The 22,592-nt window shown below is 41.2% G+C and overlaps 1 protein-coding gene and 3 non-coding genes across 5 annotated transcripts in view; 2 read left to right on the top strand and 2 right to left on the bottom strand.

Annotated features, from left to right (window-relative positions):
* arhgef10 (Rho guanine nucleotide exchange factor (GEF) 10) overlaps window positions 1-22,592 on the top strand; it is a 53,538-nt gene continuing 30,946 nt past the window's right edge. Inside the window, exons 1-14 of one of the 2 annotated variants that reach the window (XM_037071495.1) lie at window positions 1-184; window positions 8,544-8,654; window positions 13,143-13,541; window positions 14,609-14,953; window positions 15,972-16,008; window positions 16,281-16,369; window positions 16,694-16,750; window positions 17,165-17,352; window positions 18,472-18,588; window positions 19,961-20,072; window positions 20,262-20,374; window positions 20,478-20,555; window positions 20,635-20,814; window positions 22,269-22,385. In XM_037071495.1, coding sequence (XP_036927390.1) covers window positions 8,618-8,654; window positions 13,143-13,541; window positions 14,609-14,953; window positions 15,972-16,008; window positions 16,281-16,369; window positions 16,694-16,750; window positions 17,165-17,352; window positions 18,472-18,588; window positions 19,961-20,072; window positions 20,262-20,374; window positions 20,478-20,555; window positions 20,635-20,814; window positions 22,269-22,385 — 1,869 coding nt within the window. In that variant the 5' untranslated portion in view covers window positions 1-184; window positions 8,544-8,617. The remainder of the gene's footprint in view (window positions 185-8,543; window positions 8,655-13,142; window positions 13,542-14,608; window positions 14,954-15,971; window positions 16,009-16,280; window positions 16,370-16,693; window positions 16,751-17,164; window positions 17,353-18,471; window positions 18,589-19,960; window positions 20,073-20,261; window positions 20,375-20,477; window positions 20,556-20,634; window positions 20,815-22,268; window positions 22,386-22,592) is intronic. The other variant, XM_037071496.1, reaches the window with a different exon arrangement.
* trnai-aau lies at window positions 8,756-8,829 on the top strand. The gene has a single exon. It is a non-coding gene; the product is annotated as a tRNA-Ile (tRNA).
* On the bottom strand, window positions 10,696-10,768 carry trnaf-gaa. The gene has a single exon. It is a non-coding gene; the product is annotated as a tRNA-Phe (tRNA).
* Window positions 11,525-11,597, bottom strand: trnaf-gaa. Its single transcript has one exon. It is a non-coding gene; the product is annotated as a tRNA-Phe (tRNA).

The following is a 22,592-nucleotide window of genomic DNA, read 5'->3' as shown; positions in this document are numbered from 1 at the left end:
TTCATGGATGGAGTCGGCTCGCATCGAAAAGGGAGTTGAGTTAAAAGAAGGACACTGAGCGAAACCTGGATGTGTTTTGATGTGTTTAAAGTTGTGTCGAAGTCAGAAATGACTCATGTTTAACATTGGCACGGCGTAGCACTGAAGGGACACGGCTATTCTTCTGGGAAAAAGTCAGAAAATGGTGAGTTGAGGACATTTTTCTGAGTTTCTGACAAAGTTTCAAACATAACTTACATTCTTGTTTTGCAAATATGTAGGTCCAGGTGAGCAGAGCGACACACTGGGCTCGATATTAGGTTAAAAAAGGGAAATGTAAAGTGATTATTTTGTGTGTTACAGTGAGTCAAGGGTGTTTTTGCTTTCTAAGACAGTGTACGGGGAGATGGCTATAACGTGGCGCCTCAGCTAACACTGTTGCCAACACTTAACTCAACTATCTGCTTTTAAAGGACAGTCGCTGCTTTCACGAGCATCCATGTTAATTAATGCGTCGTAATCTCGAAATGTACTCTACTAAGAACTTGAAACTTTTTGTTTTACCGCGTTTTTTCTTTTAAATATTACATTTCAATCGAACAGGTTACTAAAATTTCCTCAAACTCAGGCTGTGTCCTGTACATTTTCTCAACGCTGTCTCAGTTGAGCAGCATCATGCTTTCTTGAACCCTCCGTCCCTCTCCAAGGATGCAGTTGCAGGTGCAAGATTGCCATTCGCCTTCATAAAACTGAGAAAGAATTGGGGGGAAGCACGTCAACTTTGCCACCTTGATATTACCCAACTGATGCAAAATGCAGACCTAGAAATTTTGAGAATCCCTGCACTCCTGACGCTCACCTAAAAAGAATAACAAGAGTCCTCTTGAGCTGCAGCAGTCAGCCCAACTACAAATTCAAGTAGTCATGCATAGCATTCCTCAGTGAAAGCACTGCACAGCTTCAGTCAACTGGATGATCTGCCTAAACAGGTATTAAAACCATGATTTAATTAGACTGTTTTCCTTACTAGTAGCCTGTCTGCACAGCCAACGACAAGTGCTTTCAGGAGTCATTTAGGCTTGTAACTAAGCCTCCTGAAATTGGTTTAAACACAATGAGGGCTTTGATCTTCATCTGTATTGTCTGGTGTGGTGCATGTCCAGTTCACTCAGCCAGTACATGGTGAGACGGAGCAGTGAGAGGATCACACACACGTATGTACACAAAAATCTCCTCTGGTAATTTGTTTAGCAAATACTCAGGGTGGCCTGGCTGCAAATACAGACGCTTAATACCTCCCCCCGCTGTAAAAAACAACAACAACAACAACAACAACACAGAGCGAATGCTGCACAAGGAGCACAGGTCATTTTTTTCCTTGCTCAAATTCACTGCAGTTTCCCTATGTAGGTACTCATGTGGGTGATGTAGACACAGAGTCTTTCTTCTTCAAACCACAGCTGCTTTCCCAGTGGATGTTTTCACCTTTGGGACAAAACTATCGGTGTTTTGAGGAAAGGCATGTAGGTAGTCAGTGCTAATGCTATTTTTTATGTACACAGTAGATGCTTAGGGACTTGGGAGACAGTATTTTAGCATCATATCAATCCCTTTCATCAGCATGAAAAGATGGAGCATGGCCAACAGAACACAGATGCAGTTCAGCCAGGAATTGCTAATTGCTAAAGCAATTGTGACGAGGCAGTTACCTCAACTTTTCCATTAGCAGCTCATGGAAATGCCTCCGGTTTACCATGACTAAGCTCAGGGTGTCTGAGTACGCAGTGGTTGAGCAGAGGAGCATACCATTCATTTTTTAGAAAGTCAGTTATGGATTCACTGTCCACCCACCAGCCCACTGAGGATCCACTGAAATAAGACATGGATTAGCAACATAGTTCAGCAACAGCTGGGATAGAAAGGCCACTGCTCCCCTGCAGGTGGATGTGTGAAATTGCTTGCATACCACACACTTGTGAAGCATATGGGAACATGTGTCAGAAAGATTTAGTGCATCATAGGATGGACCTCTCCGTGCAGTGTTTACTGTTTTTAGAGCTCTTATTTGACAGTAGACTTTATAGAGAGAGTAAATCATGGGAGAGGGGTAAAGTGGGTTAAGACGTGTCACAACTCCTCAGCCAGAATTGAACCATAGACATTTTAGTGTCATTGTACATGGTAGGCATAAAAGACAACCAAATTGACTATAGTTGGATTTACACCAAACTGTCTGGATAGTACCCGTGAAACCCGTACCTACATGTATTCAAACTCTACATTGGCGTTGTGTTTCCACTGCAAACAATTTTTTTAGATTTAGGAAGGGTACTCAGCAGATGGGAATAGACTGTCAACCATGTAAGTAGTGTTACATCATATTTAACAAGCCTAGAAAATGAAGGAAACAGGGTTGTACAATTAATCAAAACATCATATCATAATGAATGAATCATGTTGCAATCACCATACCAGTCAAAATGAATGCATTAATATTAATTTACCATATCATGCAGCCTTTAAAGGAACACAAAAACACAATGGAGGCCATCAATGTTTGTCGCTGTTTATTAGCTGTGTTTCTAGAGTCTCAGTGGTAGTCAATGGAATATTTAGAAATGGTCCATTTGTGTCCATTGCACTTGAAGTTGACAGTTCTAATGAACAAACAACACACTGCGCTTTTTCTAGCTCCATCTTGTAAGTTCTGGGCTAAGTTAGTTTAGTGTGCCTGGTACCTCAACAGTTATGAAAAATGTGATGGACTCGTTCTGTTCGTAGTCCACAACTTTTGCCAATGGAAATGCCAAGTTAACTGTTTTACTGTAATGTGCAATGAACTGACCTGAATTGCGGATGACGACACTGCATAGCAATTCCAAGGATGAGTTAAGTCAGGGGTCAATGGCAATCTCTGTCTCAAAACGGGTCTCCACCCTTCAAAAGTCAGTGCGGTGATCAGTACTCTGATGATCAAGGGTTTTGTGGTTTTTCCTGTGGTCATTTATTGTTATCAGACTGAGTATCTCTATTCATATTCAAATGAATTCAGAGCCCGTCAACAAAAGCTCTTTGAAGCAGCTGCTTATCCACTGCTCACCACACGCTGGATTGTGTTCTGCTGGTGACATGTAGGGCTCTCAAAGCTTTGGTGTGGCTGACTGGGAGGGTGGAGATCAGTTAGGAGTGACAGCCAAGACTGTGGTTGCCTCTGTTTTCAAACGGACACCACGGTTAAAATATTTTACAGCCCGAGTCTTTCATTTTGTCCAGTGATTCCCAGGCTCAGAGGGCAATGTCAGTATTTTGTCTTTTTTACTGAAAGCAGAATCCAGCTCCAAGTTAAAACAAATGTAATAAAAAAAGCATCATGGCTAAAATGGAAAAGAATGTCTGTATAAATACTGCTTTTATGGGAGGGATCTCACTCAATTTTTATTGGGTTACTATAGTGTTTTGTGATGCATTGTGAAGGTTAAACTACATGCTTTATTATTATGGACGACACCATGCAGTAATGAGTCACTTGCAATAGCGATAGCAGTGACTCATTGACCACATTCGGCTTGAAATGTGGCTTTAGAACTTGTTCCCCCTCACATGTCCAAACACTTCAAATAAAAGTATTGCAGCCCTGCAGGCCTGATTATTGAAGTGTATTCCCTGTTATCCACACCCTGTGGGCCCATGATTATATCCGATGGGTAATACCAGACTATTTTCTCTTCTTTTAGTTGAGTTGATTGTTCAGTGTGTTGAGAGTAGGTTATGGTTGCACTTAATGGGGGATTGAGTGGGGGCATATACGCTTTAGTCGAATACAGGGAAAAAAAATAGATTTAATTATGAGGAAGACAGCTTACTTAGCTGTGATTTATTTTGATGTCTGTATCTTGGTATGTTTTTTGTTCAGCCTTTGCTAATCAGCAAAGTAAGCAGGTTTCCTTTTCAGGAGTCAAGATTTCTCACTTCTTTATGTCAGCAATGCCGTACCTGTTTGTAAGCTTCTCCACCCCTTTTGAGGTCTTGGTGGGTGGTGAAGTGTGGTGTGCTGTCAAGGCTGGTTGGCCCAGATACCATGATACTGTGAAGGTTCTGGGATTGATCTTCACTGAGCCACAGAGCATTCAATTTGGGATTCAGGGACCAGGCTGCCCTTATTTCTGGCAGAGTAGACAACCTGTTGATATCATATGCTGTAGTTACATTTGTATTCACAGTTCTAGTAAACCAAAGCAGTTGTTTTTTTATGTTGATTAACTTAGTTGTTTAGCCATTTATAATTAAATGTTAGTGAAACTTTTCTTCTCTTATCAGAAAAAACCATCAGTACAATGCATTTGTAGCAATACTACTATGTTTTTGGGTAATCCATCCTCCCCGCCCAATTCTTGTAGGCGCAATTTCTCAAAAATGCAGTTCTTGAAATACTGCACAAAACACCCACTTTGACGTGAGGGTGAACTGATAGATATGGCGGTCAAAGGCCTCTGTAACCTCACAAAACACATTTTTGAAATGATTTGATACCTAAATCATCAAAGATCATCACAATATTCTGCAAAAGATGTTCTGGCCAATTATTTAACCCCATAGCTCAGGAACAGCAACCTGACTGGGGCACGGTGGCATACATCTGCAAGGTGGTGATTGTAGTTAGTATGCTGCAGCCCGCTGTCCTATCCTCCCCTGAACTTTCCTGCAAATACATCACAGTACTTTGTTAAACCCATCCGTCCACTCTTTGTAGGCCGGGGATGTGCTGTTTTTGGTCGAAGCCTGATTACTGTAATCCTGGCAGAGGGGGAAGATTGGGACATGCTGCTCAATAAAACATTCAGACAAAGAACTGCAAAGCCAAAGACAGACGCTCACAGCAGACTCCAAGTCTCTTTCTCCCACACCAGCCGCTCCTCCAGGCTTTTGTTTATGACTTTCTGACGGTGTGTGGAATGCCACTTATAATTAAGTGCGCTTCAGAAAACTGCACAAGAGGATGAAAAACCCCTTGCAATACCAGGGTGTTTGACATAGACCACAACATTTTTGCCACGAGTGATTGGTAAGGGGTTTGGGGCAGGGCAGATCTGGAGAATTTGAATAAGGTTATTGCTTTTTAAAATCTTGTTCAGAAAGTATGGGGAGGACGTTTTTAATTAAAAGTGTGAAGGGAAGTCTATTTTTTTTCCAGCTACCATATGAAAGTGTCTGTTTTTGTCTTCCATCATCCTTTGATCTATTAAAATGATGTGCAGTTTTGCATCATTGTGTATTCACAGAAAGGTCAGCATGTGTTCCCGCTTGGCCCATTCTTAATTCAAAAAGTTTATATAGTATTAATGAAGTAACCAAATGAAGTGTTAATTTTACTGTAGTCTCATTTTAAAATAAAGGAATCTGCAAGAACTTGCATTTGACAATTCAAGTGCCATCCTATACACAGCTGTAGAATTTCCTTCATGAGTAAACATCAGCGGCAATTTGTCCTCCACTCTGGATTATGTTGACAATGTGGTCTGTACATATTGTCATTGTCTGTTCTTTAACATGGGTTGTTAGGAACACACAGGTGAGCAAATTGTCTGCATCACAGCAGCAGACCAGATGACTGTTTTCCTGTCGGCAGAACACAACTCTGCTCCGATGAAGGCATGTAATGACATGCTCAGCTGGGTCTGTCATCAACTATATGGCTGGATTTACTTCCCTGGTGTCTTCTGCTCTGCATTCAATTGCTGCTCTCAGATCCGATGGAAATACAGTACATTTTCAATAGACACTAAGCTATGATGAATAATTTCTTCCTAGAGGTTTTTAAGATGGACCTACTGACCTGCCTGCTGTGTTGCACCATGTAAGTGTTTAACTTCACAATGCTGCAGTATAGACAGGTTGCTGACAGATGCTGCAGATGTAGGGAGTGCTTAAGTTGACTTGGTCATCTCTATGGTATGAGCCAGGTGCTTGTATGGTGCACACCTCATTTGAAGTCTCTCCTCGCCACACACCAGACCAGGAAGGATATCATTTGTGGAAAGGTGCATTTAGTTTTCTTCAAGAAGCAGGTGAAATAAAAGAGTAGGAAGCAGGAGTGAAAAAGACTGTCTTTGCTTGTTGACATAATGTGCAACAAAGCAATCAAGAACAGCCACTCTGTTGTCTAAATGCATGTAACAAATGAAAAAAATGAGAGAGAGACGTTTTCCCCCTCTGGTCAAAAATGTAGGTTACTCCTTGGTCCTACAGTTGAATGTTTGAGTTTCACTGTGTAGACTGACGTAAGTGCAAAGTTTGACTCTCGAAAGCTGTTTTCACAGTCATTTCTGAAAGCGTAAAAAAAGAAAATTGGATTTAAAAAAAAGGGGCCTACAAGCATGATTTGTGACAACACAAACACAGACGCGTATGCTGAATATTGAATATCTAAGTGAATTTTAAATCCTCCGATATAGACAGATGCAATTTAAATTATTTTAAGATGATATATCTTTCTATGGAAATGAAACGATATCAGAAAAGACATTATAAGTCAAAGGGGGATTTATATAGATCTTAAAACTTTGAAAAGCAAATAGATTTTGTTTTTACTTCGATCATGTGATTTGTCTCTTCTGTGCCTCTGTGTCAAGAAGAGCACACCTGAATATTTTACTTCTCCACTCCCTTCCTTCCTTCCTCTTCCACCCCTCAAGGCTGCTGTTAGGGTTAGGCTGTGAGTCGTCGCTCCAAAATCTTCCAGTCACTATACAACAATGTGTGTCATGTAACTACCTGTTTCGTACACGGTGTTTCTCTGACTGTGCAGTACAACCTAGAGAAGGCCTCACCGTCAGTCATACTGTATTGCATTGTAGCTTCCACTGTCAGTCTCTTTGGATTCTTCTCTATTGTGTTGGCTATTTCTCCTCAGGCTGTGCAAACTCTACCTGCCTGTTAGTGCCAGCATTATCTGTCAGCCGCACTGTATTCAGCAGACAGTGGCCCTGTGTGTTCACATCTACTGTTCTGGCCTTGTGCCCAGTGGATAGGGTGGAGGACAAAGCAGCAGAGGATTTCACATTATTTGTAGACAAAACATGCTTTGAGACGTAGAATGAGTTATCCTTTGCATCTTGTTTGCTGCAACACTGTGGTGCACTCTTGTATTAGTCAGCGGTACACTAGTTGTGTGCTTTTGTTGTGGCTTGTATAAAAGTACAGAGATTGCATGTATATAATATTGAGCATACATACCACAACAATGGCTGCTTTATGCCACAGCATGATGTCATGAATCTGTCATCTGGTCTTGTGGCTGCGAGCACGCTGAAGAGGCCTAGCTGGAAATAGCACCAGTTTTGGTTGTTGTTTTTTTTGTTTTTTTCCCGAGAGGAGGCCTTTGACAGAAACTGTCACCTCTGGATACAAATTGTACATCTGCAAACAAAGGCTGTGCTGCTGAGGAATGCAATGTCTCTCCTGCCCATGCAGGTCCAAAGGCCTGTCCTGCCTCAGCATGCTAATGCCATCACCCTGGGCTAAAATGTGCGGTTGCTATTAAGTCGAAACATCACATTGACCTCTGCACCCTAAATGCTTATACATACTGTAGTGGTTTTTACTTCAAGTCATGTCAAGAGTCAAGTCTATGAGTAGATTATAACTATCTGGGGAAACCTATAGAGGAATGATAACATTCTTGGATTTTAAGTGAAAGTATCTTCCACTGCTTGGGGCTAAATGTAACCTTTCTGATAATCAAGCATGAGAATAGATTTTTCAAGGGCTTGAGTAAAAGTGCTTTTAAATGGTACAAGTAGTGGTTGCCTTCAGCTGTGTTGTCTGATCTGCATTTGATTGTATTTGATCTCTTATCTTAAAGTGTGCAAAAGTATCTACTTGAGGGAAACCGGTTGATTTAAGTCCTCTTTAGATTTGCTCAGTTTGATAAGGCCACAGCTGAGTAAACTAATCGAGGGACTAAACAGCGCATGTTTACTGTTTACTCACTCACTCAGTTAGAATTACCAAAATAAATGAGAGTAAAACTGAACATGAACCTGATCTGAACAGCTTTTGTTTTAGCTACAGAAACCCCCAACATCCTTCTTTTACAATGGTTACTCCACAGGGCATGGCCTATCGATTAGAATGGTGGGAAAGCCTATTTGTACCCATGACATTACACACACCCACAATTAGCATATGATAGTGCTGTGTACACTGCAACACGTGGTCGTGTCAACAGTCCCCAGGAGCACCATAAGAGCTTCTTTTGTTTTCATTCACTCATTCATTTGTCTGAATTAGCGTTGGTTCAGATTCTGATGTTGACACAAAACGTACCAGACCGTGACCACAACACAGCCGAGCGTCTCTGCTGACAAAGTGCTGCTGTGATTGAGTACCAGGGAACAACAAGTGTGCTTGGGCTTTCGGGGAGTGACTGGTTAACATATGCTGATTTATAAGTGCCTAACTTGTTATGCAAGGAAACATTCTTCTGTCCTAAACACATTTGGGAATACCATTTATATAAACCCGCCTATTTTGCCATTTTTATGATGTTTGTCTTTTTTCCTTAGGAATGTGTGTCGGCGTAGTTGATCCCCCTTCATGCTGCTGACTGAAGAGCTTCTGCAGGAGAAGAGCAGCAAGCATGGACGTGGAAGACTTTCCTCCCCCACCTCCTGAACGTAAAGTCAACAAAGCTTTGTCACTCACACGTGTTATGCACTTTGGCCTTAACCACATAGAGCAATTTGCGAACTAGAAGAGGACAAAGCTGTTTGATATGGGCCGGTTAGCTCAGTTGGTTAGAGCGTGGTGCTAATAACGCCAAGGTCGCGGGTTCGATCCCCGTACGGGCCATAGCTTTTGAACTGAGATTTATGGAACAGAATAAGTCAAAGTTGGTTTCAGTATGCAGCTTCCAGTTGACTCTCAACATGTCGACAAAGAGCTGCTACCTTGCTCCAGACATAACTATGGTCGCATCTCTTTTGGCAGTCTGTTTTTAGAGAAAGATTACAGTGTGAGACCAGTAGTGTCACCTGCTAGCTTCTGTAGGTCATCTCGTGGCCAGATCACTTCCTGGAGGGCTGGTGGCAAAGCTGTACTGTCCGAGTAAACAACACAGATTCCTCTCCTGCACAGTGCAGTGTGTGGGCAGAGGAACGAGGGAGTAAGGAGGGTAAAATGTGCTGCACCGCTGTGAATACCAGACAATGTGCCTCAGTATCAGGCTGAATACTGCTGCAGCAGCACGCACGCACACACATACAGACACACACAAACACATAGCCTCCGGGGATAGACACAGGCCAGAGAAATGCTTCGTCTCCAGCTGGCCGGTCACTTGCTTTGTTGCCAGGGCAATGCTGGAGCGGATTGCAACTCGGTGACTCATTTGAGCAGATCATTATGTAGCAGAGTGGAGATGTGGCCCACAGAACAGAATCCATATTGTAATTATGAATTGACAATGAACAGCTCAGCCACGTATGTGTGGCAGCGTGCACACACACTTGCATGTATACTTCTCAATGATTTGGTACTGGACACAGGGGGAGGGAAATGAGAGAATCCTCCAAAGTGAAGATATCTGTCTATTTCTAGTTTAGGGTTAGGGTTTAGAAGGGGGGTGCTAGAGGAGGGGTCATCAACTTCATTCGTCTAAGCAGAAACTGTGGGGGATGGATCCAAATAAAAAAAGAAATTTACATCTAATAAGCTTGTTACTGTTTAATATTTGTCATGTTTTTACTAAATGTATGTTCTTTCATCAGCCTTTAACAGTGGGAACAGACTCTTAAGAAACATGGGAAATCTATTATGATGATTGATCCTTAGCTAGAAATCACTCAGGCCTCTACCAAAGAGGCAGTCAGAGTTCAATTCCAAAACCCCAGCTCAGCTACCAGTGAATGAGTCCTTATCTTAACAAAAAAAACCCCTCCCCTTTGGGATCTCAGGAAGTACAACAAAACACTAGCGTTGAAACTCAATTTAACAATGTATAAGAGACCCTTCTTGTGTCTTTTAGATAAGCCAAGTCAACTCTGGAGTTACTTCCTGACTTCCAGTTCACTGTCAGCTGAAGGGAAGGGCAAGCTTGGGCGCCGGGCAGTTTGATGGTTGGTCCACAGAGTAGAGAGGAAAGAGTTAGAGAATTATCTGATTCTGTAGAATGAGTGAATGAATTTGGAACTTTTTGTTATTTTGCGTTAAGAAAGCAAATCAAAGAGCACTGTTGAGACAGACTGTACCTCTTGTAATAGTACATCAGACTGGCGCATTCATCATTCATTCATTAATAAATATTCTGTCGGCCAGATTGGAAGCTTTGGTGAGCCTAATGTTGCCCATAGGCAACCAGTTGACAACCACCAGGCTAGAAGATCCTCATGTGGTTATGTGTGTGTATGTGTGTACAGATATGTGTGCTTGCACTGCAAAGTAAGGTCAGCATTGAACACAGTCTGTATAATAAAGCTGCAGGCATGCATACCGAGACAGCCAACTTTTATTGGCCTCATCTACACACGGTTGCAGATGTTTTATTGAATGGTCAGTTGTGACTTGTCATCTGGCCAAGTTCAATCAGATCAGGTCCAGGTCTATTCTGGCACAGTCAACTGTTTCACATTAGCACAACAGAGAGTGAGCCTGGGTGCATGTAAGGGCAGTTCATGGGAAATTTAAAGAGTTTACATTTATGTGAGATTGAGGTTAAAATGCCGAAACCCGGGATCGAACCAGGGACCTTTAGATCTTCAGTCTAACGCTCTCCCAACTGAGCTATTTCGGCTGATTGATCAGTTATAGCCAGAGGTTAAGTCGTGCAAACTTTGAATTCTCTGTTTTCTGGACTGCCTCTGACTATTAGCTAGCTGTGCCTTATCTCTGTGTCCCACACCATTCATTATAGCACAGATGGAAAAAGACAGATAGCATCTCTGTTTCCAGGTTTGCTCTTTACACCTCTCTTCTCGTGAAGTGAAGTCAGATGGACATGGGGTCACAAAGGTGACCTGGAACATTAGTCACAGACGATTCCCTTATGCACTGACTACAGGGTAGAACGACTACCTGTCAGTGCCTGAGGGAATTGTTCTAGTGATTTAGGGCTGTGTATATTGCTGTGAGGGACTTCAAAGTTAGTGGGTAGGCCACGGGGAGTTTCTTTTAGTTAAGATTTACTTGGTCACTATCAGTGGACTGCAGAGGCCTGAAGGCATAACACAGCATGTTGCAACAGTAACAGAGGTTATTTTGATGGTAACAGTGTGAAAAGAATAACTTTGTTATTAGCATTTATTTCAGACATTGATAAATCAGTCAATGAAGATTGTTCTTTTCTGATTAGAATGTCCTCCCCAAAACTACATACTGCATCTTTAAATTGACTGAGTCTTGTTTGAAACCCATTGGAAATGGTAAGGATACAGATATTGATTGGTGTCAAGAAGTAAAGGTGTAGCTGAGGTGTTAGGATAGGATTTTGGAGAATTTACAGATTTTCGTGCAGGGCGAAGAGTTGGCTAGTGGAAGGGAGAGTTCAAAATGCCGAAACCCGGGATCGAACCAGGGACCTTTAGATCTTCAGTCTAACGCTCTCCCAACTGAGCTATTTCGGCACATTAGAAGGGGTCATCTGATCAAGTTCAGCGGGAAATTAACTAATCAAAACCTGGAATTTTCTGTTTTCTTTGGGAACACAGTCAGGATATGAGAGCAAGACTGTACGCTAATACAGTCATGATGTGACTACTGATCACAGTGCTCACAAAGAATTTGTGGTATGCTTCCGAGTAAAACTTTGACAAAGATAGAATATCATTCTGAGAGATAAAGGAGATCTGTCTATAGGAAAATCAGGGTAGAATGTAGGGAGTGGGAGTTCCTTCCATCCAGACTCTGTGGTTTTTGCCTCAGTTTATCCTTCTGTGAACCCTTTTTAAATGATTGCCTAATATTTTCCACAACATTGAATTCAGTTTGAATTTTTGAATGGTTGTCTTTCACTGCTCCAGTGAATGAAACCTAACACTGTCTTTACTCATTCAGCTCTGAGAGCCAAAACATGAAGCGAGGTGATGAAAGTTGAGCCCCTGCATTCCTAATCCTTTTACTCTCTCATGCTCTTAATTGAGCTTCAGTGATTCAGGCCTACAGTTGAGAAATAATGCAAAACTCAGGCTGCACTAGTCACTGAAGGGAGTCACAGCTCTCCTTCCTGCTGGCCTAATTGCAGTGTGGAAACTGGAAAGACATTTGTTGTTCCCTTCCTGTCTGCTGCCAAGTGAGCACTCTGAAGTGAACGTGACGCCTTTGAATGGTAACTATAATGTGTAGCTCTGCCCTAGTTTGTTTTTGCTATAAAGTAGAGCAGTTTATATGCTGTTTTGGTGCAGAACCTTGATGTAAAAAATTCTGTAAGAAAACATACTGCTTCAGAAGACCCCACCCTTAATTATAAGTCTACATGTGGCTCAGCCCTTTAACTTTAGAAGCCCAAGGACTAAAACTGCCACCCACAGTGTATCTGTTAACGTTCTGTAAAGAAGTCTTTGACTGACATGATGTGATTACTGAGTTAAAATCCTACATAAATTTCATTTATGTTTTGCCAAATCCCCCAAAGCATACAGTGTGGTATGATGACTGCCAGTCATCCCAGAGCCCTACTTCTCTATTGCTGTAGACAAACAGATAACAATCTTTCAATGTTTGTATTAGTTTGTAAAGAATGTTACATATTAGTGCTCTGTGTGTAGTTCCCATCCACAAGACTATGCATTGCAATTGTCTAACATTCCCGGCCCATTGTTGAGTCTTTGAATCTTTGAATATATTTCATCTGTTTGAGTTGGGTTGGGTGATCTAACTCGTCTCTGAGACCATAAGTTGTGCTAGCTGTGTATTGCTGGATATTGTACATTTTCTGGAAATTCAAGTGAGATACAGTTTATGGATGCAATAATAAGAGGGCAACATATGTTTTTCTAGTGAATTAAATACCTGACAAATATATCAATTTTGCCTCCAATGTCCTTATATGACCACATATATAAAAGGGACAAGAAGTCAAAAGTTGACAAATCTTTATTGTCTCATGGTATATATTACATATGTTATGTCACCCAGCACTCTACTTCTCTGAAACCTTTTTCTGTCTCCAGTATTGGCAGACAGCGTCCCCTTTGCAGATGAAGATGAGGGGGAGGCCTTTGACTTTGACGACAGTGGTGACGACGTCCCTGAGGCTGATCACCTACCTCCCGCACCTTCAGCTCCTCTAGCCTCTAGCAGCACAGATCAGTGCCGGGACAAGTTGGTGGCCAGTCACCCTGAGGGCAGAATCCCCATGCTGAGCCCACCAGCCCCTTCCAGCACACCTGACACAGCTCCATCATCAGCAGGCACTGAAGTTGCCACGAGCAGATCCTCCGCAGCAGGTGGAGCGGCAGCAGAAGGAGACTGGACATCTGCTGTTGAGGGCACTGATGACAAGGAGACAGATTTACCGCCACCTCCCCCTCCTGTTGACGATGACACAGAGACAGATCCTGGAAGAACAGGTCTGCAACCAAAACGTGTTTACATTTTATTGGAGGCTCCAGGGGACTGAGTGTATTTGAACCCTTTTTAGCCTCTCCTTGAGGCAGAAATGTCTTTGCTCTACAGCCGGAAATTAGTTGAGCACAAACAATGCGATGTCTATTTTCTAACAGCAGTCAAAAAGTCTCCACATTCTCCTGTCATGTTTGTGTACATTATCTGGCTCTAATCCAGCCCCTTCAACTCAGGCTGAAGTGAAGCAGTAAAGAGGAGCAGTCTGTCTCTCTCATGACACCTTGTATCTCTGACTGCCTGGTGCAGGAGGTTGTCTGGCTTTTATCACTGAAAACCACGACAGCAGCAGCAGGCAGGGCCAGGCTCTACTTATTCTCACTCACTCACTGATAGAGAGACATCAACAGTGTACACATTTTTCAGATGTTTCCCTAACAAACATGCATAGTTTGTGTAATTATGTGCACCTTGTATTGTTATCGTCACAAGAAACCTCACATTAAAAGCATATTGTCTTTACTGCGTTAGCAATACAATGTCAACTCTTACCTTAACTCTATAACCTACAATTGCTTGAATATAATAATTCTGAAAGACCAAATGGTCTTTGGATGTGTGTCCTTACTCATAAAACTTAAAACTTAAAAAGACTTAAAAAACTGAAATCAGCTGTCACACATATAACATAGCAGATCTTCTCATAACAGGGCTTTGCACCACCTGTGCAGATTAGTTTGTAGAACAAACAAACCACAGATGTGGGAGGGCACTGGTGGTTCACACATGATCCATACAAGCAAGTGTCGTAGTGTGAATGCCTTTAACTGTCAAGGTTGACTTGATGAGCAAAATTCTGTAATTTATGAAAGTGGTATGTAGTAGTAGTTCCAGAAGTTATTAAATATTAGAGATGTTTACACCCAGCCTGTGGGTCTGTGTCTGTAGTGAGTATGATTAGAATAACAAAATTAAAAATGAGTGTTTTATTACAAATAAGTACTGTTCCAAAATCATATTGCTGGCACTGCATAGTTTTGATGCATCTTGTGATGACTCTCCCCTCCCTCCACAGGCAGGGAGGGCCAGGATGCATCCATCGACAACCCTCACCCTCCACCGGCCGTCCCCAGGACCTCCTCCCAGGGCAAAGTCAACCCCTACTCTGTGATTGACATCACTCCTCTCCAGCTGCAGCAGCTTGAGCAGCAACATGGCCCCTCCTCTTCAGCCTCCTCACCAACAGAGCCAAAGGAACAAGCAGGAGAAACGCAGGATACCCACACCAGCCCTGTTGGCATCACCTCAGGATATGCTGTCCCAGTGCCCTGTGGCTATGCAACCCCCTCCGGTGTACCACTCATCACACCAGCTTACACCACACCCGTCATCATCCGACACCTCTCCGTGGATGAGGATGGTAAAGTAGAGCCTGCAGCAGTGGGGAATTAAAAAAAAAAACTTTCTAAATAATGACTCATTAGATAATTATGTGGTAGAACAGATATACACCAATGTTTATTTTAAGATATCTACAACAAGTGAAACCTCTCTGCATATCAAGGCCATGATTATTATTATTTTATTATTATTCTTTTCTCTTGAGAGAAATTCTTCTTCTCAGGCCTGGAGATACAAGGCCATGACACGTAACTGCTGTCTCAGCTTCTTCTATCCTGTCCTTTCTTCTTTCTCTTGTTTTTCCTAAAGCCTTGCCACAAGGAAGTAGGGACTAAATTTAGCTCAGCCCAACAATCTGTGTGTTGGCTGTGAGGATTTTCCGGTTTCCCTAAAATCTAGCAGCAGCTGAGTTTAAGCCTGTGGCCTGGCATGCTGAGGAGTCTGATTACACTGTAATTATCTTGCAAAGGTTACACCAGATTGAAATACTTAGATGTTTTAGTAAGAGAGTTTTTAAAGTCGGATGTGTACAAAGAAGTTGTGTTGTCTTCATTTAAGAAATCTGGTGGCCATGTTCTATAATACATAACAAAGACATTTTGCTACAGTCATCACTTGTACCAATGCATGTTCATGATAAAACATGTCTTATCGTGGACTTTAAAACCAGGCACATATGTCAAGGGAAATGTCTGGATGTGCCTTTCTAAGAAAATGCCACCTCAACTAAATCAAAGGAGATTTGGAATCATCAGTGACACCTGGTGGCAAATAAAAAAAGTTGCAACAGAGGATCTAAGTTTTCAAATGGATTTATATTTTGTTTTATCTGTTTTTAAACAAATCAGTATATGTTAGGGTTTACCATTTTAGAGCCCATGCTTTTTAGTACTCTACAAAAGTACACTTTGCTCGAAATTATATTAAATCTTTTGTACATGAAGCACGAGAACTGTGCGACCTAAAAACAGGGCAGGTTGAACAGCTGCAGTGGTGTTGCAGAGTTTTGTGTAATCTTTCTCTCTCTTCTCCCTCAGTCACTGTGGTTGGGACTGGCAGCACCTCTGTGGACAGGTATGTGGTACCTACACAACTGGAGCATGTCTGTACTGATCCTTTGTCTGGAACACGTAGGGCTATATCATAAGAGAAGTATGCAAAGTATACTCCCCACTTACAGTATAGCTATAGTTATAATATAGGACTGCCACTCTCATGTCTGTGGTAATACATAGAATAACATCATCTTATTAATACAGAACACTCTACAAGTATTTTCTGACATACATACAAAATATATACTTGTTTGTAGGGTTTTAATGTGTTTGTTTGCATGTTTACTCAAGTGTTTTCAGTGAAGAGTACCCACCTATTACAGAAGAGGATGCTTTGGCTAAATGGGCGTCAGATCCTGCCAACACTGCATGGATGGAAAGTAAGGAATGATATCCACCACAGATGTGTATTTAGTTGAGATGCATGTGTAATTTCCATGGAAAGAGTACTGCTGTTGTTGGTTTGATATCTCTGTAATTGCCTCAGCACACACAGCGCATGCCCTCTGGGTGCTGTTGTGTTTTTTTGGACTCCGCTGAATTTCCAGACACTTCCTTCCCCGTTCTTTTGAGGAAGCGGCCCCTTGTGTGTGCGCTGTTCTCTTAGATCCCCCACACATTACATCCTGTTTGTTGTGTGAACAACGTAAGCACGTATGTGTTGAGAGAAATCATGCTTTGATTATTTTCTGCATTTGCCTCAGATCCAGATGAGGTGATTTATGATGATGTGCCCAGAGAGAACTCTGACTCCAACACAGGTATGTGATATCTATTCATTATTCCAATATTTATGTATTCAGCATTTCCCTAAGCCTGTCCATGCCGCTCACTTTCACTTCTGTAGTTTTTATTTTGTGTGCGTTTGTTTTTTTTAAATTTGGATTATTCATTCAGGCTGTTTCTTGAAAATATTATGCTGATTTTGAGTGTTCTCATTTGCAATCCAAGAGAATAGCCTCTCTGTCAATATAACTTTTTGTTATGCTGTGATTTGATTAGAAATGGTTTCATTTCTTGCTGAGTGTTTTTTTTCTTAGGAACACTTTCTAAATTGTAAAATAACCACATTCTGGTTCAGTATAAGCTTTAACAAGAACGTGTTTGTTTAAGACAATTTGATTTGAGTGCAGAATAATGTTATTGTGATAATCGGCATGTACTCTTCCATACAGATCCAGATGAGATGATCTATGATGACGTGGAATTTGGTGAGGAGGGGGGCTGCAACAGCTCCCTTGACAATGGCTGGAGCTCGAGTGAGTTTGAAAGCTATGACGAGGCCAGTGACGGGGAAGGGCGGCCAGAGAACGGCCTGCCCCACGCTTTCATGAGAGGAAAGCCACCCCAGAGGAAAACCCATGTGTGTATAAGAATCATCCTCCCATTTCTCTGTCAGCCAATAATCAAGTCTTTTGTAACAGTATACTGTTAATCTGTAGGTGGATGGAGGACAGCAGTGTATGAAGTGCTTTTACTGTGATTTTACTGAACCTTCGGTCAGAGTATTGACAGATCAAGACAGATCTAATATTGTATAGTCCGCTTAATTTGCTTCTTCAGTCATGAGAGAGATCTTTCTGGCTTTCAGTTAGCTTTCTTCACTCTGTAATGTTTTGGCTTGTGGTTTTGAGAATTCAACTTCACTTTGGTTTCAGTGTGCCATGGTCAGAATATAATGATTGCTTTAGGCAAAAAAATGCAATATTCCCTAGAAAGACTGCTTCAGCAATTAATTGATTAACCAATTAGTCGATCAAAGAAAAAATAATTGCCAACTAGTCTGATAACCAATCAATTGTTTCAGTTATTTTTTCAAACAAGAATGTGAAGTTTTAATTTACTAGTCCCAGCTTCTTATATATGCGTATTGCTGTTGGTTGGACAAAAGAAGCAATTTGAAGACAGCCCCTTGGAAATTGAGATGACCATTTTTTCACAATTGTATTGATGATTAAACAATTGATCAGTAATGGAAATAATTGTTAATTGCAGTCCTACTTATAAATAATTGGATGAAACTACTCCCAATAATTGGTTAGTTATTTTATTTTTGTATTATATATTTTATTTTGTACATTCTATGTGGCAAGTTGTATGGATTTATGAATCCATAGTGTTGATTTTTTAATACAAAGAAAGAAAATCGAAAACAAACAGCTGCAGCAATAAAAACTAAATTGTGTAGTTTGAGGCAACTTAAAAAAACTATGACTGTTATAATGAGTATGTTACCAGGGAATTATTTCAGTGGCTCCCCAAAATGAGAAACAATTCCCCAGAACATCAGAGCAAGAAAAGCCATACACTCTTGAAAAATCAGTGTCTTCCCCGATCCACAGTTGAAATGGGTTAAGTAGATAGAAATGTAGTCAGCAGTCGAGTAACACACCTATGAAGGTTGAGGTGACCTTGCTGTGGATTTAAGGTGCAAGTTTAGTCCAAAACCATAACCAGTAACACCTGCTTTGCTTTTGTTTAGCTCTCTCAAGATCTGACACGCTTGAAAGAACACTATGAGAAAAAGATGAAAGATCTAATGGCAAATACAGTGGGAACGGTAGAGCTGCAGCAGCTAAAACAGAAACACGAGTATAAGGTAAACTACCTGAGGCTCACCTTGCCTGTCTGTGCTAGACAAAGTAGTCCCAAACCTTCACTCTCAGTCTAGTTAACCACTCTGGACGTTTCTCACTGACTCGGTACCCTCATCCTGCTCTGATGTGAATGACTTGTGGTGGTGATGGCACTGGTGATGGGTTTGCATTGAGTTCATTTACTTCCCTGTCTGCTGCACTGACATGTTTCTATGTTTATGCAATGGAGGCTGTGAAGCTGAGGATATATTCTTGAATACATTCTACAGTAAACTGAGACACCAGCAATTCAATTTGGTTTTTGTTTTGTTTTTTCGACATACCAGTCAGGTACATGTTGAAAAAATGCCTGTTGAGTACAGGCTGGACGCTTGGCCTGCAGTATTGCTGCCTGTAGCATATTCCAGAACCGCTCTTCCAACAACTTCATACTCGACACTGTACCTCCCTAGGTCCTGAACACCTGAAATGGCATTACTCCATCCCCTAGCAGTGCTATTTACCTATTTGGGACAAGGCTGTTTGCTGGAATAAAATTGTGAATTGTGAAAGTGCCATCAGTTGAAATGCTTGCTGCCCAAGACACAATTAAGGATGGGCATTTCAAGCAAAAATAGTGTTCAATTTAGTGGTGAATTTGAGATTGATTGGCTGCTGTCATGGCCAACAGCAAGCTATTCTGGCCAGGCTATTTCTAGGAACATATTTCTGGTCTTTTTTTTTTTCATATGTTATTGAATGTATTGTCTCAAGCGACAAACAGCGAGCTGTAACCAGGATGCTGTTCTGAAGTGTAACATTGAAATGGGGTCCACTCTCAATTTATTACCCAGTGTGTAGCTACTTCTGGTGGTAGTAATACACAACTAACAAATATGCCACATAGAGCTCAAGAATTTGCTCTCGTCGTTGCTCTTCCTTGCGTTTTCATCAATATAAAGTCAATCAGCTGAACAGTTATCAAGAAAAACTGAAAGACAGACAGACTCTTTATATAAGGCAGTTAACAACTATTAATTTAAGCTGCTTTTAAAGGAGCTGAAAGTTGAAGCATATCATAACTAAAAACAGTTACAGTAGTAAGTAAATCAGTCATTACGTTATCAAAGCACTGCGTTACTTTTAGCTGATGTCCCAGTTACTGTGTCATTCTCTGGTCACATTCCCTCTCCTGTATTACAGGATCTGCCGTTTGTCTTCACACCTATACTAACATTGCTCCTATCCTGCTTAGCTCAGTTCAGTAGCTTTTTAACCATAGGTTTAGACAAAGAAACCTAACTTCACCTTGGATCAAAATTCTCAACTGTGAAATAATAATGACTTCGTGGTACTTTTGCCAAACAGTTAATTGTGTATTTTGTCCCCTCAAAGATGCAAAAGCTGGTGAAGGCAGCCAAGGAAGGGACCAAAGATGGACTAGAGAAAACCAAAGCTGCAGTGAAAAAGGGACGGTCTTTCATCAAGACCAAGTCATTCTGTCAGGGTACGTAATCCTTAAAGGACAGTTTTCCTCCATAAACAGCATTACACACTCCCCTTGCCTCTTGTGTTTATATTAAGTTGGAAATAATGTGAAAGTTTCAGTAGAGATCCAGCACAGCAATGCTATCCCTTCAGCATGATTGCATTGTGTTTTACAGTCTTTTTTTGCTCTCTCTTCTTAATCTTTTAGAGAGGAAGTCAGCCTGTTTTGAGGATGAAGAGTCTGAGCTTTTCATTGAGGTGGACTGTTTCAATGTTGAGCCAGTGCTGTGTCCAGCACCAGAGGGTCTTTCACAGCAACAGGTAATGATCATTGTATCCCAATTTATGTAACATTTTACTGCGTTTTTTTTTTTTTTTTGTCAAAGAAAACAGAGTAAAAATTGTTTGTTGTATCTCCCTATAGCTGGTGAGAAGATGTATACTGGGATCTATACTGGAGAGCGAGAAGAACTATCTTGATGCACTAAAAAGGATATTAGAGGTATGCAAATACAACTGCAGTGATGGCAAGTCTTCTATGAAGTGTTTGTTATTACAGTTCACTTTGTCTGCTTCATCAGCAATATGAGAAGCCCCTGTCCCAGATTGAGCCGAGGCTGCTGAGCGACAGGAAACTGAAGATGACCTTCTATCGTGTGCGTGAGATTTTGCAGTCCCACTTCCTGTTCCAGATCGCCCTGGCAAGCCGAGTGGCCGAGTGGGACAGTCTGGAGATGATCGGGGATGTCTTTGTAGCATCGGTAAGATGGAGCTGTAATTTATAGCCTTCTCACAAGAACTGCACCAATATATTGAACATAAACAGGCTACATTAGCTGTGGTAGCCCCGAATTCCCAGAATCCAACTATTTTGGAATTAGTTTGACATTTATGCAGCACAGCCAAGCTGCTTTTTTTCTTACCATCTTTCTACATGTCAAAGACACTCACTACCATACAGACATAAAAAGCTGCTCTTTGTCCTCTTATAGTATGTACTCCACCCTCCCCTTGTCTGTAGCTAGTTGGCAGCTCACTGGCAAGGACTGTCAAAACAAAGGAACTCATCTCCCAAAGTCTTGCTCACGACACCATTTCCTTGTTTTTGTCCAAAAATCAACCTCTGGCAGGACATCAGAGCAGCAGTGAGAACTATATGAGACACATCTGAAATCTGCTCACTGCCCTCTCTCACCTCACAATTCTCATTCCACCTTAAAACAACAGGTCTTGCATGCTAAGAGCTTATTTAGGAAAATGGGTTTTCCCTATTCCGTAGTGTATACACGTTAAATCTGTAGACAATATTTAAAGTTGTTTCTTTGTTATTATTGTTATTATTTTATGGCTTTTTTGTTTTGTGTTTGTTTTTCTAAAATTGCTCTTTTCAGCGCAGTGCAGTCCATTAGAAACTCAAAAATATTAGATTTTTCAATATACAGTTGACACATTTTAGGTCACACTACAGTACAGTTGTGTTGCATATCTACATTGAATATTCAGAGTCTATGCTCCTGTGGATTAGGTTTGAAGGGCAGAAACCTCTTCTTTAAAGATTAGTGGCAGTGATGTGTATGAGATAGCAGGACCCAGAGCGAGCTTGATGATCGTCTAAAGCATGAACAAGGGATGTGTGTGATGTGTGACTGAAAACCTACTCCTACGCAGAGCTGCCTATTCGCCTATACATCAAAGCTCTGCCCCAAGTGCCTTGTACCTGAACCAAATCCAGACACAGTTGTTTTGATTTATTATTATAATAAACATATAGATCTTGGTACTCAGATGCCAGATATGATTAAAAAATTCTACTGAGATGTCTTTAAGGAAGTCTGGAAAAGTATGGAATTTTGAAATGGAAAATATGGCAAGTGATGAGAAAGCATTGAACGCAAAAAAAAAAAAGCAATTAAAGAAGATTAAAACATTTGCACATTTTGGTGGTCAAACAACAGCTCAAATTTGAAATCTCCAAATTTCTTGTGTGAATAAATGTTCCTGTAGTTATACTGCAGCTATGCTATTTTTTCGCCTTCTGAATAAAACAACAAAATACTGCTCTTGTCTCTGCCCACCACAAAAAGACAAATACGATTTTTCTGATCCGTCACAACTATCTGCAGAATGATATGTCTTCTAAAACTGTTACAATCAAATGATGCAGTATGTTGCTGAAAGTGATAAATGTGTTAACAATATGCCTGTCTCTTAACAGTTTTCAAAGTCCATGGTGCTGGATGCCTACAGTGAGTATGTGAACAACTTCAGCACAGCAATGGCAGTGGTAAGGAAGACGTGCGCCTCCAAACCTGGCTTCCTGGAATTCCTCAAGGTATGAGAGAATTGCACTCTGCTGTGCCATGGGTATTGTTCATATATTGGGATCAATTTTCCTAAGAAGACATGCATATTTCTTCACAGTTGCGTCACTTTTATTCTTGGGTGTTTCAAGAGAAAAAGCTTTTGGGTACTGGTTTTAAGCAGTCAAGTAAAATGATTGCTGTTTTGCTGCTTGCTTGGTGGATTTCACATCACATAC

The sequence above is a fragment of the Acanthopagrus latus genome, chromosome 16 (genome assembly GCF_904848185.1).
Source record: "Acanthopagrus latus isolate v.2019 chromosome 16, fAcaLat1.1, whole genome shotgun sequence".
NCBI lineage: Eukaryota > Metazoa > Chordata > Actinopteri > Spariformes > Sparidae > Acanthopagrus > Acanthopagrus latus.
This window is presented reverse-complemented; position numbering and strand designations above follow the sequence as displayed.